At 39.4% G+C, this 20544-nt stretch overlaps 1 protein-coding gene across 1 annotated transcript; it reads right to left on the bottom strand.

Annotated features, from left to right (window-relative positions):
- Positions 1 to 16268: 16268 nt before the first annotated feature.
- Positions 16269 to 17393, bottom strand: LOC106089229 (uncharacterized). Its single transcript, XM_013255036.2, has 4 exons — positions 17245 to 17393; positions 16830 to 17182; positions 16616 to 16762; positions 16269 to 16534 (listed from the first exon to the last, which is right to left on the bottom strand). The coding sequence occupies exons 1-4, from the start codon at positions 17309 to 17311 to the stop codon at positions 16382 to 16384; spliced, it is 720 nt and encodes a 239-aa protein (XP_013110490.2). The 5' UTR covers positions 17312 to 17393; the 3' UTR covers positions 16269 to 16381.
- Positions 17394 to 20544: the final 3151 nt, after the last annotated feature.

Here is a 20544-nt window from a genome sequence, read left to right as displayed (position 1 = left end):
GCTAATCAGGAATGTGTATACTTTATAGGGTCGGAAATGGATAATTCGATGTGTTGCAAACGGAATGGCAAGATGAATATACCCCCATCCTTCGGTGGTGGGTATAAAAATGGAAGCTTAGCGGGTCCTAACGCTTTCGAACGGGTGATTGGTGGTCTATATATGTTGTTGTACCTCCAAGGACGCACTAAAAAAACTGGCCAAAAATTTAAGATTTTGTCTTATTCCTATGAAACCGAAGCAAGGAACCAAAATGTAAAATAACAACTAAGAGCGTGATAAGTTCGGCCGTGCCGAATCTTATATACCCTCCACCATAGATCGCATTTGTCGAGTTCTTTGCCACCGTATCTCTTTTTAGGCAAACAAAGAATATTGAATAAGAAGTGTTATGCTGTTGGAGCTATATTAAGTTATAGTCCGATTTGTCAAAATCCAAAGTCGGTTTATATGGCAGCTATTCCAGGTTATGAAACGATTTTAACCATACTTAGCACAGCTGTTGGAAGTGATACCAAAACACCACGTGCAAAATTAATCCATAATTGGATTAAAATTGTCCCCTCTAGAGGCTCAAGAAGTCAAGACCCAAGATTGGTTTATATGGCCGCTATATCAGGTTATGAACCGATTTGAATCATACTTAGCACAGTTGTTGAGGGTGATACCAGAACACCACGTGCAAAATTAAAGCATAATCGGATGAGGATTTCGACCTCTAGCGGCTCAAGAAGTCAAAATCCAAGATTGGTTTATATGTCAGCAATATTTGGTTATGAACCGATTTAAACCATACTTAGCTCAGTTATTGGAAGTCATAACAACACAACTCATGCCAAACTTCAACCAAATCGGATACGAATAGCGCCCTCTAGAGGCTCAAGATGTCAAGATCCCAGATCAGTTTATATGGCAACTATATCAGGTTATAAACCGGTTTGCGCCATAATTGGATAAGAATTGTGTCCTCTAGAGGCTCAAGAAGTCAAGACCCAAGATTGGTTTCTATGACAGCTATATTAGGTTATGAACCGATTTGAACCATAATTAGCACAGTTATTGGAAGTCATAACAAAACAATTCATGCCAAACTTCAGCCAAATTGGATTAGAATTGCGCCCTCTAGAGGCTCAAGAAGTCAAGACCCAAGTTTGGTTTATATGTCAGCTATATCAGGTTTGAACCATATTTAGCACATTTATTGGAAGTGATACCAAAACACCACGTGTAAAATTAATGCATCATTGGATCAGAATTGCGCTCTCTAGAGGCTCAAGAAGTCAAGACGCAATATTGGTTTATATGACAGCTATATCAGGTTATGAACCGATTTGAACCATGCTTAGCACAGTTGTTGGAAGTGATACCAAAACACTACGTTCAGTCAAATCGGACGAGAATTGCGTCCTCTAGAGGCTCAAGAAGTCAAGACCCCATCGGTTTATGTGGCAGCTATATCGATTTGGCCCATTTACAATCCCAACCGACCTACACAAATAAGAAGTGTTTGTGCAAAATTTCAAGCGCCCAGCTTTACTCCTTCGAAAGTTTCCGTGCTTTCGACAAACAGACGGATAGACATGGCTAGATCGACTTAGAAAGTCACGACGATCAAGAATATATATACTTTATGGGGTCTTAAACGCATATTTCGAGGTGTTGTAAACAGAATGACGAAATTTGTATTTGTAGGGTACAAAAATTTGTGAGTTACTTTGCCATGTAAAAACTTCTCTCCAAGGGTGTCGCTCTGCGGCACTCCGTTCGTACTCGGCCATAAAAAGGAGGCCTCTTATATTGGTTCAGATTACGATATGGCTTCCGTTTAAAGTAGTCCTTCGACTTAACTTCTTGAGCTCCTAGAAGCCGTAGTTGGTATCCGAACAGGTAACAGGGGCAAACTTCTCACAAATCAATGATTGCTGTTCGATTCAAGTTTTAAGCTCAATGATAAGGTACCACCATTTTATAGCCGAGTCCGAACGGCGTGCCGCTGTGCGACACTTCGTTTTGGAGAAGTTTTTACATGGCTGCCATACCAAATCATAAAGTACCTCCCAAATGTCGCCAGCATTAGGAGGGGATAACCACCGCTGAAAATTTTCATGATGTTCTCGCCAGGATTCGAACCCAGGCGTTCAACGTCATAGGCGAACTTGCTAACCTCTGCGCTGCGACGGCCTTATATAGCTCCCATATAAACCGATACATTTTTGCCTGATTTAGCAGATATTTGGTACCAGGGGTAAAATTATGCCCTGTTTATTTTGTGCAGATTTTGAGCAGATTCTTTCAAACTATTGTTGAGATCATAGGAAGGTCACTATGCCCGCTTTCGAATTTATTGAATATATAAAATTTAGGTAATCGACCAAATCTTCTAGTCTTTAAAGGTTAAATGAATTTTTTAAATGCTATTGCCATGGCCACTTTATCTCATAGATATTCTCATTGTATTGGAATAATCTCCAAAGATTTTTTTAATAGTTTTTCCATCAACACATTCCAATAGAATATAACTTGCTCAATATTCCTTTCACATTTTTCCTTTTTAGACCAAAAAAAAAATGCTTAACAATTTCATTAAACATTGCTCAAGTAGATCTATTAATCCCAAAAGCTTAAGGAAAATCGCATTTGAACTCCCATTGCGACGAGCATAACTCTGTTGTTGGTGATGGCGATGTTCCTCAAGGAGACGTTCTCAATTGAATCAAACGATAGCTTGGGTGGTTCGCATCTTTTCAACAAAAACACAAGGGGGTTACACATTCATAAATGCAGCGTTGAATGCAAGAGTAGGGTCCGTCTGGCACCCTTGGTGTGGTGTGAAACTGTTCTCCCGCTAAAGCTGATGATGTTGAAGAGGATGCTCAAGGCAGCATCGACTAGCTGTGGCCTAGGCGTTTTTTTTTTTCTTTCGTTGTTGCTTTCACAAGCAGTAAAATGCAGCTGCTTTCATTGAGAATAAATAGAAGGAGAACTGTTTCTAGTATGAAATGCAGAAAAATGCTGCAACAACAAATTCAAATCAGTTTTGTGCTAAAGTCTAAACAATGCAAAGAAGGTTGCCTATTTGAGCGTCGTTCATTCTTTGTTGCTGTCCTCCTTCGTTGGCCTGAGGTTTTCCAAATTTTGTCTGGGATTTGTTTTTGTTATTTTATTGCTCGTACACAAACGGACAGCGACCAGACTAAATAGACCAAGGTAAAGATGGAATATTTATAAAAACGGGAAGGGAGTGGGGCCTAGACCAACGATGACAGGGCACTGTGGATAGGATTCACATTAAATTTTGGATAATTTAAAATGATTTTAACAGCAATTAGTCATATGGCAACATTAAAGTTTCCAGTGTATGTTACCATGTTTGCAAAAATTTGTTGATGCTTTTTATGAGACTAACCCAAATTCCTCAACTGCAAAAGCAAATTTGCAGTGCGACACCTCTTTTTGGGGAAATTTTTATATGGCAAAGTACCACCGGTGAAAAATTTTTCTTTATGATATTCTCGTCATACTTCGAACCCAGGCGCTCAGCGTCATAGGCGGACATGCTAATCTCTGCGCTGCAGTGGCCTCATTAGGAGATATATCGCCGAAAGTATATTCTGTAGCCTTCTGGAGCGCCATGAATAGTGGATCCCAAATTGCCTTTCCACTACTGTACCACAAATTTTGCACGAAAATTTTGATATAACTTCCAACACCCTTGCCAAGTATGGTTTAAAAAGCTATTCCCGGTTTTTACTTTTTGAGTCTCAATGTACTTCCGATTTGGCTAAAAGGACTTTGGTTATGACTTCCAACATTTGTGCCACGTATGCTTTGAATCGGTTTTAAAAACTGATATAGCCCCAGTTAGACCGATTTCCGGCTTTAACTTCTTGAGCCCGTAGAAGCTTTAATTTTCATTCGATTTGGCACTAGGACTTCGTTTAGGACTTCCAACATCTGCGCCAAGTATGCTCTACATTCGTCGGAAAACTGATACAGCTCCCATATGAATCGATCCCCGGTTTTGATTCCTGAACCTTTCAAAGACTTAATTTCCACATTATTTGTCCAAAATTCGGCACTGTTATTACTTCCAACATATGACCCAAGTATGATCCGAATCGGTCTATAAACTGATAAAGCCCCCATATGTACCGATCCCCGGTTTTGACTTCTTGAACGACTTCTGAATTTTCATCCGATTTGCCTGTTATTTGGCACAAAGACTTCTGTTTGAAATTCCAGCATCTGTGCCAAGTATGATCCGAACCGGTTTGTAAACTTATATAGCTCCAATAAAAGCCCATCCCCGGATTTGGTTTCTTGAGCACTTAGAAGACTCAGTTTTCACCCAACTTGACTGAAATTATTCTCCAACACTCACTGCAAATCCTAACCAGAGAGGTTATAAAGAGCCATTTATAAAATTCTGGTAACCATGGTAAATAATTTTAACATTTTATTAAATGTTTTTTTTTTTTAGAAGGGTATGTAGACTTTTTCGTGCCACTGTGTACAGTCCCCAAATAAACTTATCTCGGGATTTGACTCTTAGAGGCCTTAGTTTTTGCCCGATTTGACTAAAATTTGGTATGAGAAGTACACTTGTATCCTCCAATACTCACAACGAATCCTACCCCGTTAGGTTTATAAAAAGATAAAAGCCCCTTAAAAACCGGTACCCCGATATGACATCTTGAGACCATAGAAGCCTCAGTCAATACCCGATTTGATTGTTTCAAAAATATTTAAATTCAAATTGAGTTAGCAAGGATACATTTTTAGCAGAATTCAGGGTAATGGGTACCCAAGGTTCGACCCGTCCAAACTTAGCACGTTTTTGCTTGGTGTGATTGACCCACTGTGCAAGTACTAGGATATAGACTTTCTAAGTTTAGCTTTAACACTTATTCTTGGAGTTTTGGTGAATTCCTTAGCCATCTATCTGTCCGCTGTCTGTCCGTGCCCATCAGTCTATGAGCTCTATGGCTCAATGGCAATGGTGGTGTTGGTCGGTGGTTGGTGGCGGCTGCTGCTGCCACAAAGTGTTGCAGAATTTCTGACAGATTTTGGCACTCCATCGCGTTGAAATGATGTTCACAGCACGCGGAAGAAAATTAACTTGGAATACACCGGTGCTCGGCAAAGCATTAAATAAAGATTTATTTACTCTGCTCGTCCCCCAATGGCCAATGTAGGAGAAGGAAAAAATATGATTCCGTTTTCTTGTTATTGTTTTTCTCTTTGTTTTGGGCTAAAGATGTTTCAATAACAACAATGAGGGCTCTCTAAAGTTTGGGGGAATATAAATTGCTACAATGCATCATCTACTTTAAATCTTCATTTTTATTCGGCACCAGCAAGCGATGGATGTTTCATAGGAAACGTTGAAGTGAGCAAACGAATGGCTATTAAAGTTTGCCCGCAGTGAAAATGATTTTGCGTCTTGTGGTGAGTTGACTGTTTAATGTGCCATGATTTGTCAGGTTTTTATATTTGCTGCACTTTTGCCATCATGATTAATGTCCTGCTATAGATACTGGTAGGGAATTTTGGAAAAAGTTATCGTGTAGTAGTAGAGGAAAAGCTCAAAATGCTGCACTGGAATTTAGATAATGAAAAATTGTTTAAACTTAAGTTTTAATTGAAATGTCAGTGTTTTCAAGTGAAAGGATTGAAAACAAATAGAATACAACTAAAATTCGAAATATAAATTCGGTGGCATATTTTGTTTAATAATGACATGTATTAATTATTATAATATTTTCAAAGACTTTGTTATTAAAAAAAGAAGTTTTAAAAATTTTTGTTTGTTTCTCTTTCGAGACAAGCTCAATGATTGGAGATTTTCCTTGCAAGTTTAAAAGGTAAGCCAGAGATCGCAACACACACCAACCACTATGGTTACAATTACTCATCAACCATATTAAGTGTGAAGGCTTCAAGGGCCGTACATTGGTATGTTGTACTTATACCGAATTTATTGCGAAAATGCCTCTATGATACAAATACCCTATTAACCACGCTCGACAACCCTGTCTATTAGCTGTACTTTTCCCAATGCATGTGTTTTTGTGTATTGGCAAATTTTCTGTCTGCACAAATTACACTACTTCCATGGTACGCACAAGATTCTGTGCATCTGTTGGAACTTGTATTGTCGGCTTCGAACGCTGGACGACTGCAAAGGCTCTCGCTGTTGCTACGTGTGCCCAGGTTCCGAATACCAGACGGGCTTTGCCGAATTTTGTCATGAGTTCAATAGTGGTTAAGGGGTGTTGCAGTCTCTGGCTTTCCTTTTCCACTGATCTCCGCTCATTGAGCTCGTCTCGAAAGAGAAAAAAAACAAAAGTTTTCAAATTCAATGATCTTCGCCCTAACATACAAAAAACTTGGCGCCTCTATGATACAAATACAACATTAACCACGCTCGACAGCCCTGTCTATAAACTGTACTTTTCCCAATGCATGTGTTTTTGTGTAATGGCAAATTTTCTGTCTCCTACTACTACTACTTCTTTCATGGTACGCACAAGATTCTGTGCATCTGTTGGAACTTGTATTATTGGCTTCGTACGCTAGACGACGGCAAAGGTTCTCGCTGTTGCTCCGTGTGCCCATAGTGGTTGGTATGTGTTGCAACCTCTGGCTTTCTTTTTTTACTTACAAATACAATCTTCGATCATTGAGCTCGTCTCGAAAGAGAAACAAACAAAAATTTTAAAATTCAATGGTCTAATGGTCGCCCTAACAGACAAAAAAACTTGAAAATGAGAAACTTTTTAAAATTTGCACCAAATATAACTCAAGAAGTAAAAAGGCTTTAAGTTCGGCTAGGTCGAACTTTGGATACCCACCACCACGTCCAATATTTGTGAGGTACTATGACATGTAAAAACTTCTCTCCAAAGTGGTCGCCGCCGTTCGGGCTCGGCTATAAGAAACGCCCTTATCATTGAGCTTTAAAACTTGAATCGGACTGCACTCATTGATATGTGAGAAGTTGGCCCCTGTTCCTTAGTGGAATGTTCATGGGCAAAATTTTCATTTTGCATGAACCCATAGCAGCTATATCTAAATATAGTCCGATCTCCACCATAGTCAGGAAGGCTATGTAAGGATCTAACACAACTCATTCTTCCGAATTCATTGGTAAAAAATTCACCTTTTATGAGCCTAAGAACTTAAATCGGGAGATCGGTATATGAATATGCCAGCTATATCCAAATATAGACCCATCTGAACCATATTGAACACAAATGTCGAACAGCCTAATGAAGCCCACTTTGTCAAATTTCAGCGAAATCGAATAATAAACGTGCTATTATTGTTCCAAGAACTTAAATTAGGAAATCAGTATATATATCAGCTATTTCCAAATATTACCCGATCTTGATCATATTCGGCACGGAAATCAATTAATAAATTCACTTTGTATGGGCCTAAAACATTAAATCGGGATATCGATATGTAACCAAATCTGGACCGATTTGGGCACAATTCGCTATAACAAATTTCAACGAAATCGCACTATAAATACGCCTGTTAGGTGCCCAAGACCCTTATTTGAGGGATTGGTCTATATGACAGTTATATCGGAATATAGACAGATCGGTTCGAATATGGAGGGGCCTAACTTAACTCATTGAAACTAATTTCAGCGAAATCTGTTAATTAATTCACCTTTTATGGTCCTTAAACCTTTAATCGGTATATATGGCAGCTATATCCAAATCTGCACCGATCCGGACCGTATGGAACAAGAATCTCGAAGAGCCTAACTTAACTCGCTATAACAAATTTCGGAGAAATCGGACAATAAATTCGCATTTTATGGGTCTAAGGTCTTCAAAACCGAGATATCGGTCTATATGGCGGCTACATGTAAATCTAGACCGATCTAGGTTATATAAAACAACGATATCAACGGGCATAACGCAACTCACTTTACCAAATTTCAGCGAAAACGGACAATAAATGCTCCTTTTTATAGCGATCGGTCTAAACAACAGCTATATCCTATCTAAACCAAATTAAACGAGGATGACAAGGGGTCTACCATAACTCACTTTCCCAAATTTCAGTAAAATAAGATAATAAATGTAAAGGGTGAATTTTTAGCTACTATTTTTTTGACAACAATGGTTTAAACAGCTCACGTACATTTCGTGTTTTGTTCCACTTTCTAACATCTTCAGTTTGGTCTATAATTTAACCACGAATCGTCTTACAAACGAACAACGCTTGCAAATTATTGAATTTCATTATCAAAATGCGTGCTCTGTTAAGAAAATTCATCGCGCGTCTTCCAAATTTGTTTCTATAGAAAATTTTGTAAATTTTTTTTCAGTCAAGTTTTTTCTTTTTCAAAATCTTAAGCTTTTTCCGAAAATTTTGTCAAAATATTCGTAAAGAAAAAGTTTTCAACTTTTCTTTAGCCACCACCATAGGAAGCGGGTATGCTAATCTAGTCATTCCGTTTGTTACGACTCGAAATATTAGGCTTAGACCCCATTAAGTATATATTCTTGATCGTCTCAACGTTCGGAGTCGATCTAGCCATGTCGGTCCGTCCGTCCGTCTGTCGAAATCACGATAGAGGCCGAACGCGTAAAGCTAGCCGCTTAAAATTGTGTGCAGATACTTAATATTGATGTAGGTCATTTGGGATTACAAATGGGCCATATCGGTTCAGATTAAGATATAGCTCCCATATAGAGCTATCTCCCGATTTGAATTCTAGAGCCCCTGGAAGCCGCAATTTTTGTCCGATTGGAGTGAAATTTTGCACGTAGGGGTTTGTTATGACTTCCAAGAACTGTGTCAAGTACGGTCTAAATCGGTCAATAACCTAATAAAGTTCCCATATGAAATTATCTACCGATTTGACTTCTTGAGCCCCTGCAAGCCGGATTTGGCTGAATTTAGCATGTAGTGTTCTATTATATCTTCCACAACTGTGCTTAGTATGGTCCGAATCGGTCTATAACCTGATATAACTCCCACATAATCTGATCTTCCGATTTGAATTCTTGTGCCCCTTGATTTGGCTTAAACTTTGCACGTAGCGTACTGTTATAACTTCCAACAACAGTGCTTAGTGCAATCCAAATCGGTCTATAACCCGATATAGCTCCCACATAAATCTATCTCCCGATATGATTTTTTGAGCGCATACAAGCCGCATTTGGCTTAAATTTTCCGATTTTGCGTAAATTTTGCACATAGTGTTATATTTTGACTTTCAACAACTGTGCCAAATCGGTTTGTAAACTTATATGGCTCCCATGTAAACCGATCTCCCGATTTGACTTCTTGAGTCCTTACAAGCCGTATTTATTTTTTATAAATTTTTAAGCAGAATCCATGGTGGTGGGTTCCCAAGATTCGGCCCGGCCGAACTTAGCACGCTTTTACTGGTTTAAATTTTACCCTTCACCATAGGATGGGGGTATACTAATTTCGTCATTCTGTTTGTAACACCTGGAAATATGCGTCTGAGACCACATAAAGTATATATATTCTTGATCGTCATGTCATTTTAAGTCGATCTAGCCATGTCCGTCCGTCCGTCTGTCTGTCTGTCGAAAGCACGCTAACTTTCAAAGGAATAATGCTAGTCGCTTGAAATTTTGCACAAATACTTTTTATTTCTGTAGGTCGATTGGGATTGTAAATGGGCCAAATCGGTGTTTTGGTATCACTTTCAACAACTGTGCTAAGTATGATTCAAATCGGTTCATAATCTGGTATAGCTGTCATATAAACCGATCTTGGATCTTGACTTCTTGAGCCAATAGAGCGCGCAATTTTCATGCGATTTTGGTGAAATTTTGCATGAGGTGTTTTGTTATGACTTCCAATAACTGTGCTAAGTACGGCGCAAATAGGTACATAACCTGATATAGTTGCCATATAGACCTATCAGGGATCTTGACTTCTTGGGCCTCTAGAGGGCGCAATTCTCATACGATTTTCAGTTTTGGGTAGTTATTTTGTGGCGCCGAAATTTTTATGTGACAAATTCCTTTGTCTTCTATGCATCTCCCTCATCTGCTACTGCTTGAGACTCTTCGTTCTGTCTTTCCTCAGGCAATTTGTTAAAGTAAATGAGTTAAGTGATGATCATAAAGGTTCATTAGATCATTCTTCAACTGCTAATGAGCGACAAACCTGACCAAGCAAAAGGTCAATATGTTTTTTTCCCATACCAGGTGAAGCAATCGATGTAAGAGAATCTTAAGAAACACGAAGCAAAGTCAACTCTTAAAGAAAACGAACAAAATTCTTAAAAGGCAACAACAAAAGAGGTGTAATTATATTCGCAATTTACTAGTGGTTCTTGCTAACTCTTCTTGTCCATGCTGCAAGAGAAGCCCTTGCAACAGATAATTTTGCCCATTTTGCAGGATGAAGCTCAACTGCATGTTCGAGTGGAGACTCTATACCAAACGAAAGACATTTTATGTGGCATGATCAAACTTAAAGATCATCATAAAGTGTCCAAAATAACTCTCTTACATTTCACATTCTCAAGTTTTTGTTTAAAATCCTACGGTGGGATGAGTTGAAACGGAGAAAAATAAATTCGATGGGAGTTTGTGTGAACAATTTCTGGCATGTTTGTGTGCAAAAGTAAAAGGCAAACCGACCAGTTTGGGTGGTCGTAAATTAAGTTCGTTTAATAAAATCCACATCTTGTTAGTGCAACTGATTACCCATTAAACCTACTCACTCAACTTTCTGCATTGGTTTGAGACTTTTTGTCGAAGAGTTACCAGACTTTGTGAAACTGTATGGGTATAAAAATACAAAATTGAAGGGAACAAGACCAATTTATTCTAACAATAAGACTTCACGGCTTGAAAGTTAAGCCTTAAAACTATTCGCCGTATCTTGGTTTCGTGACAAGCTTGAGATACTACTGCCGTCCTAAAAAGGTTAAAAAGATTAAGAACTTCATTGCAAAATTGAAAATAAGATATGAAATAATCTTTCCCAAGGGAGTTGTTCAATTACATATTTGATTATTCGATTTTTAAGCCCACCACCATAGGTTAGGGGGTATATTCATTTAGCCATTCCGGCCCTACAAAGTATATATATTTGGAATCGCCGTAAAATTTTAAGCCGATTTAACGATGTCCGCGTGTCTGTCCGTCCATCTGTAGTAATCACAGTACAGCTTTCAAAATGAGATATTTAGCTGACATTTGCCACAGACACATATTTTCGCTCCACGCAGATTAAGTTATTGAATGGGCTAAATCGGACCATATTTGGATATAGCTGCCATATAGACCGAACTAACGATATAGAGCCCTTATGTATATATCTGTTTTCACAGAAATTTGAGACAGCGAGTTGGTTTATGCCTCCCGACATGCGACCTAAATATGGTTTAGATTGGACTATATTTAGATATATATACCATATAGACCGATCTGCCGGTTAAAGCCCATAAAAGCTGTATTTACTATCCAACATCGACCTCCCGGATATCCGACCTAAATATGGTTCAGATCGGTCCATATATATAGCTGCCATATAGAACGATCTGCCGATTTAGGGTCTGAAGCCCATAAAGGCTTTGCTTATTACCCGATTTGAAACCGAGAGTTGTTTTAAACGTCCCGATATTCGACTCAAATATAGTTTAAATCGGACTATATTTAGATATAGCTGCCATGTAGACCTGTCTGACGATTTAGGGTCCGATAGCCATAAAAATTTCAAACAGTGAGTTATTGTAGACTTCCGACCCAAATATTGCTCAAATCGGACTATATTTAGATATAGCTGTTATATAGACAGATCTGCCGATTAAGGGTCTGAAACCCATAAAAGCTTTATTTATTGCCCAATTTCGCTGAAATTTTAATCAGTGAGTTGTTGCAGAGTTGCAGAGACACATTCGTGCGGTGTTCCATGTTACTTCTCCCATCTACCATCATTAGATATGACGGGCACCGCAGAAATCAAATATGCGGGGCTTTGTTAACAGAGTGCGAGAGAGAGAGAGAGAGAGAGTAACAGAAGTATTACCAGTGTTCCACTGAGGGGTTAAAACAAAAAAAAATAAAAAATTTGGAGTCTATTATCTATGCTTAAAACCAAAACCCCCGAATAAGTTACCAATGAGCGGGGTATTGAGCAAACGACAAATTTATAAAAAAAACAAAATGAATATACCCCCATCCTTCGGTGGTGGGTATAAAAATAATTTGGACAGGATAATGGGAAGTGCACTGAAGGACAACTAGGAATTCTACCAGGTACTATCATACCACGTTGGAAAAGTCAAAAAAATAAATTTAGTAGAAAATTGAAGGGTTGGCTTTTTTGTATTTCTGCCTTTTTTAACAGATTTATCGAAAAAATTCTGAACAGGATTATGGCCAGTGCTCCTAGATTCTATCAAGTACTCGTTGGAAAGCCTACACTAAGAACTTTCCAAAACATATTTTTAATCGAAAATCGAACGGTTGGATTTCTTACATAACTGTTTTCTAAAAAATTTAAAAAAAAAAAAAATCTGGACAGGATTATGACCAGTGCTCCTGGAGGACATCTAGAAATTCTATCAAGTACTCCTATACCACGTTGGAAAGCCCACAGTAAGAGCTTTCCAAAACATATTTGTCATCAAAAATCAAACAGTTGATTTTCTTATATTCCTGACATTTTTAAAAAATTTCTCAAAACAAATTCAGGACAGGATTATGACCTGTGCTCCTGGTGGACAACTAAAAACCCTACCAGGTACCAGTTAGGGCTTTCCAAAACAATAGTTTTATTCGAACGGTTGTTTTTTTATATTCGCAAAAAAATCTGCTCCTGGAGGACATCTAGAAATTCTACCAGGTACTCCAATACCACGTTGGAAAGCCCACTGTAAGAGCTTTCCAAAACATATTTTTAATCAAAAATCGAACGTTCGGTTTTCTTATATTCCTGTCTTTTTTAAAAAATTTCTCAAAACTAATTCTGAACAGGATTATGGGCAGTGCTCCTGGAGGACATCTAAAAATTCTACCATGTACTACCGTACCTCTTTGGAAGCCCATGGTTAGAGATGAGTTCCAGGAGCACTGGCCATAATCCTGTCCAGAATATTTTCGAGAAAATTTTCATTGGAATTCTCTGATGGGCTCCAGGAGCATATTTTTTTTTTAATTTGCCATTTTCTTAATACCCCGCACTGTATATATTATTTGGCGTTTTTGATTCAAAACATACATATCTAACTCCAGATTGTGTTATGGTTTATTTTTGTTTCTTCTTACCAGTCTTTGCAAAACTCAATAAATACTATTAAATTTCTATATTTTATGGATATGTAAAGTACTAACAGAGCTCTGTTAACCCCTCAGAGGAATTCTGTTAATACTTCTCTCACTCGCTCTCTCTCACAAAGCGTTTTATGTCTCTGTTATATTTGGAGTTTATCTTCTCGCACATACATTCCATACCGTCATGCGAGATTGGTTCTCTGGCACCCTCGTCCCCGTCGTTACATGCAATTTGGAAAATAAACTATATGCGAGGGTTAAACGCTTTCTCTTAGTTTGACACAGTGAGCATTATATGGCTGCCGTACCATAGCTTCTTTCGTCTTTAATTGGCTATGACAGAAAATTTGTTCCACAAGCCAACGTAAAAAAGCGTTCTAAGCGCCTCGATCTTATGTGCTCATTTTATAATTTCTGACACCAAGTTTCGAGGTGTCTCCCACCACTTGATTTTTCCATCGGGCTATTGGCCGTCCCAGTTTGTCTTCCAAAGACTTCTTTGCTGGGGCTTCTTCATCCATTCTGACAACATGACTTAGCCAACACAGCCCTTGTATTTTCATATGTGTAACTATGCTATCGTCATCATACAACTTTTAGTTCATACGACGCCTATATTCTCCATTAAAGCAAACTGATCCATATTTTTTCTGAAGAATCTTTCACTCAAACACTCCAAGAACTGCATTTCGCAAGTGCCCATGCCACAGAACTATATAACAAAACGGGTAGTATCAGTGTAATCTTCGTCTGTGGAGAGGTGACCTTGTTTCTAAACTGCTTGCCTAATCCAAAGTAGCATCTGTTTGCCAGTATTATTTTTCGCTTTATTTCAAAACTGGTGTCATTTGTTGCGGTTACGGCGGTGCCGAGGTAGATAAAGTTGCTGAATATCTCAAAGTTGTGGTACCCAAATTTCTCGATTTTTTTTATTTGATCGGTTGTAAAGGGCGTTTTGGGAGTTGATACCATCCATTTCGTTTTAATTGCATTTACTGCCAGAGCCATCTTCACTGATTCCCTTTCGATTCTTTCAAAGTTGACTTATTCCTTTGTAGTTGGCATATTCCTTCTTGTCTCCTTTCTTGTGTACGAGACATAGTATGCTGAGGTTCTAATCATCGGGTATGCGTTCTTCCATCCATATTGTGCAGACAAGCTGGTGCATATGCCTTATCAGCGTGTCGCCTCCGGTCTTAAATAGTTCAGCGGGTAACTTGTCGGCTCCTGCTGCCTTGTTGTTCTTCGGTCGGGTCATTGCTACTTGGACCTCATTCTGACTAGGAGGTAAACATTTTAGACCATCATTAGGGATTGGTTTTGCGGTATCCTCTTCGCCGCCAACGTCGGACACCAGCATTTGGGTAAAATGTTCTTTCCATATCCTCAGCATGCTCTCTGTGTTAGTTACCACATTTCCTTCTTTGTCTTCGCAAGTGGGTGTGCCTGCACCAAAGCCATCGGTTTGATGTTTAATTCTTTGGTAGAATTTCGGGACTTCATTCTGACTCCTGAACATCTCAATTCGAAAAACACTCACGTCTTTCAATTTCCTCTTTCTTTCTGCGGAATTGACGTTTCTCCGCTCCTTTTTTCCCGATACCTCTCCTTCATCTGACGTTCAGCGTTTCTACTTATTGCAGGGTTGCTCTATATGCCGCATTCTTGGCTTCAGTAGCATCTCGACACTCATGGTCGTACCATCTGTTTCTTGGGGGAGGCTTGCGGTACCCAAGTACGAGTTTCGCGTCATTTTCCATGGAGTGGGAAATGGTTTGCCACTGCTCCATTATATCATGGCCCAGCGCCCCAACCGCATGGGTTTTATGGAATCGCATATTTATCCCTCATAGTCGCGAGCCGCTTGCTCCAAGATCCGACGTTCGCCTTCAGCCGCCCCTAACCTGGAAACAGACGCTGATGTTGGCCATTGGTTATTTGAAGGTGCCAATAACTCGCCTTGTCATCTGGAGTATCATTGCACTCAGTATTTAATTAAGAACCAGTGCCACCTGAGAATCTTACTCCTCTCGAAAATCGCCGCACCGTTGCAGAGAAGGCAAACGGCTTGGCTGTAAAGGTTTATCGGAAATGGTTGGTCAATAAACTTGGTGAATCCGTAGTGGTCAAAACGACCCGGTCAACGATAATGGCGAGGGAGAGAGCACTGCGTAACAGGGAGACGGTCAAAAGGACGAAGTAAATCCTATGGGCAGATCCCGATCGTAGGAAGACGAGACAAATACTGAGTAATATACCCATACGACTATAGGCGCATTTATGCAGAATAGGTACAGGGAGTGATGACGTGGGTAGGGCTTGGTGGGAAGTCGACGAGACGTTCGAGTATATAGTTTGCCAATTCCCGGATTTCGTTGCAAACAACTGGCGAGACTTGGAAGTCGATATAATACCAGAAAGAAAATTGGGGGTGATTAACAAAGAACTCCTGGAATGGACTTTTTTGAAATTGCTTTTAGTTATTTAGAGCATACAACAACCCGACTACTGGCTTAAGTGAGAGTCCATTAGTTTGGGTATTTTGGGTATTTAAATGTCCAGTGATGAATGAAAATCTGCCAATGAACTCCCAGATTAAAGGAGTGATACTAGGATCCAACGATTTAAGATGAGCTCCAATGTCGGTGGAAAGGCTCGAAATAAAATAAAATTATGTGTGCCTTCGCACCAACATTGGCACTAAACCAAAGGTCCTAACGTCAGCTGTTTCATCTGGGAGTTCATCAGCAGATAGTATATATGAACTCATTTACTATAAGGCGACACCAAAGCTTTGTTAAAAATCGGAAGCTCGATTTTGGTTTTAAGGCCTTTGGTTTTTGGGTTTTTGAGTGCCACAAATGGAAACACCCTAATGGTCATCGTGATCGCGGTTTCAAATTCATATCCTGGTTTTCACCTATCCTATCGAACATTTCTCGTAAGATTTTCCTAACAAAATTCTGTCAAAATTCCAAATTTAAGTAGAAAATCTTTTTTTTTCTTGGGGAAAATATATTCTCCCCTTTTAAATTTTTAAATAGTCACATAATTTTTTTTACATTTCATAGAATTTTGAACATCAACAAAATTTAAGAACGCCTTCTTCGCGATCCACGTCGTCTGCTACTGCGACTACGACTGCGATTTTGGCTTTTACCACGTTTTGGCCTTCCAGCACGACGCTGGCGCATGGTGCCTCTGCCATAACAATCCTCTGGATCATCATTCATTCTAGAATTTTGCTGAAAAGAAAAACAAATAACAAAATGTCGAAAAGTCAAAAATAACATCGCAATTTTGCCCAAAAATTTAAGAATGCAAACCTTTTTAGATTTCCTGCTTCTTTGTCCAGATGAGATGGCGAAGCTGGTTGACGCAGGTAGACCATTGTCCAACTCTTCGTCTTCCGCACTTTCGTCTTCTGCACTTTCATCCTCTCCCTCTGGATCGGCCTTCATTTTATAATAGGTCTGAAAGGAAAATAGAAAACCAATTTTAGAAATAAATCACAATTTTCCATGCAGATTTATTATAAACCTTTTTAGATTGCTTTCTCATTTGTCTAGATGGCATGGCAGAGCTGGTTGATGCGGGTGGGTTATATTCTACCTCTTCGTCTTCCGCATTTTCGTCTTCTAAACTATCGTCCTCTATTTCTAGATTCGAATTAGAAACCTCCACTGCTTCTCGAATGCGCGGCATGGGAACGCCAGAATTTATCTTAAATGGTAATTTCACCATATCTTCTTTCAGCATGACAATTCCCAGATTTTCACCCACTTTTAGTGCCTCCTTGACAGCCTTATCGACCTTTGTAAAGCGAATTGGTCCATTAGTTTCCGCGGCCAAACAACGTTTTATGGTCACACATACATTATCGAGTGGTTGACCTGAGGAGAATTTAGATAGAAAATTAGTAGCGTAATTAAAAGAAGCTGGTCTTCATACTTACATAAATCTGGTGTATTGTTGACCATTTGTAAAACGCGAGGTAATATGAAAGCATTTAAATTTTCCATATTTTCCAATTTCAATTAAAATAAAATACAAAAATGTTTATGTATTTAAATAACACGACGTTTCCTAATAGAGCTACACAAATATAATGGGAAAAAAATTATTTTTTTGGTATCAATAAAAAGTCATAGTCTACCACAATAGTAAAAACATTTCATGCAAAATTATCAAAATATTTAAAGTGGATTTGAAGTAGAGTGTTTTGTATCCAAAACAAGTAAAAAGGCGTTAAGTTCGGCAAGGCCGAACTTTGGATACCCACCACCTTGGGTATATATGTAAACCACCTTTCGTCCGAATTCGGTGAAAAATGCATACCTTATGCCCCATAGCAGCTATATCGAAATATGTTCCAATTTGGACCAAATAATAATAAGTACAAGTAATTGTTCAATTGTATATAACAAAATATTGGTCTTTTAAGTAGCTATATCTAAAAATAAACCGATCTGAACCATATACGCCATGGATGACGAAAAGCCTAACATAAGTCTCTGCGTCAAATTTCAGAAAAATCGGATTATAAATGCGCCTTTTATGGGGCCAGGACTTCAAATCGACATATCGCTCTATATGGCAGCTATATCCAAATCTCGACCGATTTGGACAACGTTTCAGAAAAATGTCGAAGAGCCCAACACAACCCACTGTCTCAAATTTCAGCAAACTCGTATAATAAATGTGAATTTTATGGGCCTAAGACCACAAATCGGCGGATCGGTCTATATGGGAGCTATATACAAATCTGGACCGATCTTTGCCCAATTGAAGAAGGATGTCGAGTGGCCTAACACAACTCACTGTCCCAAATATCGGCGACATCGGACAATAAATGTGCCTTTTATGGGTGTAAAACCTTAAATCGAGAGATCGGTCTATATGGCTGCTATATCCAAATCTGAACTGATCTTGATTAAATTGAAGAAGGATATCGAAGGGCTTAACACAACTCAATGTTCTAAAATTCAGCGACATCGGACAATAAGTGCGCCTTTTAAGGGACCAAAACCTTAAATCAAGAGATCGGTCTATATGGCAGCCATATCCAAATCTAGACCGATCTGGGCCAAATTGAAGAAGGATGTCAAATGGCCTAACACAACTCAATGTTCTAAAATTCAGCGACATCGGACAATAAATGCGCCTTTTAAGGGCCCAAAACCTTAAATCGAAATGTCGGTCTATATGACAGCTATATCCAAATCTGGACCGATCTGGACCAAATTGAAGAAGGATATCAAAGGGCCTCACTGTCCCAAATTTTAGCAAAATCGGACAATAAATGCGCCTTTTATGGGCGTAAGACCTTAAATCGAGAGATCGGTCTATATGGCAGCTATATCCAAATCTGAACCGATCTGGACCATATTGAAGAGGGATATCGAAGGGCCTTACATAACTCACCGTCCCAAATTTTGGCAAAATCGGACAATAAATGCGTCTTTAATGAGCCTAAGACCTAAAATCGGCGGATGGCTCTATAAGGCAGCTATGTCCAAATCTGGACCGAACTGGGCCAAATTGAAAAAGGACGTCGAGTGACTTAACGCAACCCACTGTCTCAAATTTCAGCAAAATCGGATAATAAATGTGGATTTTATGGGCCTAAGATCCTCAATCGGCGGATCGGTTTATATGGCAGCTATATCCAAATCTGGACCGATCTGGACCAAATTGAAGAAGGATATCAAGGGGCCTAACATAACTCATTGTCCCAAACTTTGGCAAAATCGGACAATTAATGCGCCTTTTATGGGCCTAAGACCTTAATTCGGCGGATCGGTCTATATGGCAGCTATATCCAAATCTGGACCGACCTGGACCAAATAGAATAATGATGTCTAGGGGCCTAACGAAACTCACTATCGCAAATTTGAGCAAAATCGGATAAAAAATGTGGCTTTGATAGATCTAAGACCCTACATCGGAGGATCGGTCTATATGGAGGCTATGTGAAGATATAGTCCGATATAGCCCATCTTCGAACTTAACCTGCTTATGGACAAAAAACAAAATCTGTGCAAAATTTCAGCTCAATATTGCTATTTTTAAAGACTGTAGCGTGATTTCAACAGACAGTCGGACGGACATGGCTAGATCGTCTTAGATTTTTACGCTGATCAAAAATATATATACTTTATAGGGTCGGAAATGGATATTTCGATGTGTTGCAAACGGAATGACAAAATTAATATATGCCTCCATCCTTCGGTGGTGGGTCCGTTATCAACAGTACCGGCTAAAAATCCTCCCTGTGTCACCCCTGGGGAGCAATTCCACCTCGGAACCGCTTTCGTATTATTTCGTGGTGGACTCCATATCTGGTGATTATCCATATCATCGTCATTGTGTCTGCGTCCAGATCTCCGCATTCATACTATAAGCCGCTGCGTCCAGGTATACCTTCTTCCTGCGCAGTACTTGTTCGTCGTATCTCATCATCGCCTCTCACATCCTCTGGACTATTGCCCCTGGCGAAATTTCTTCAATTGCTGTTTCCAGTTTCCTGCGTCTTCTAAACCGGTTTTCGCCTTATATATACACTTGCTAGAAGAGCATTTACACATTCTATGTAGGTATTTCCGGAAGTAACCATGGCCTGACAATATGCAAGTTTGCCCATGAACATTCCATTAAGGAACTGGGGCAAACTTCTCACATATCAATGAGTGCTGTCCGATTCAATTTTAAGCTCAATGATAAGGGACCTCCTTTTTAAAGCCGAGTCCCAACGGCGTGCCGCAGAGCGACACGTCTTTGTGGAGAAGTTTTTACATGGCAAAGTACCTCATAAATGTCGCCAGCATTAGGAGGGGATAACCACCGCTGAAAAAATTGTTTGATGTTCTTGCCAGAATTCGAACCCAGGCGACAGCGTCATTCTAACCTTTGCGTTACGGTGGCCTCCTGTGAACATCTGTTTAACGTAGTAGTTGATGTCGCCATGTTTCCTATCTCTCCACTTACGTATATCGGAGAAAAGTCAAGTCCAACTTTGTTGCTCTCTCTCGATTGTATCCTCCCCTATAGCCCGTGTAAGATCCGTTGGAATCTCTCTCTATCTTCTCTCTGGACGTTACACCTGGCGTAGAGTCAGGCCTGCTCCATGGCCTGTAGGTTCTTCAGAATTATTACCAGTTATTACAAGGGTTGCAGACTCCTTCACTGTATGGTAAGGTAATATGACCATTAGAGCCGCCGCTGGGATTTCGCGCGACATGCTGTCTGCAGTGTC

This window comes from Stomoxys calcitrans, chromosome 4, assembly GCF_963082655.1.
Source record: "Stomoxys calcitrans chromosome 4, idStoCalc2.1, whole genome shotgun sequence".
Classification (NCBI taxonomy): domain Eukaryota; kingdom Metazoa; phylum Arthropoda; class Insecta; order Diptera; family Muscidae; genus Stomoxys; species Stomoxys calcitrans.
This window is presented reverse-complemented; position numbering and strand designations above follow the sequence as displayed.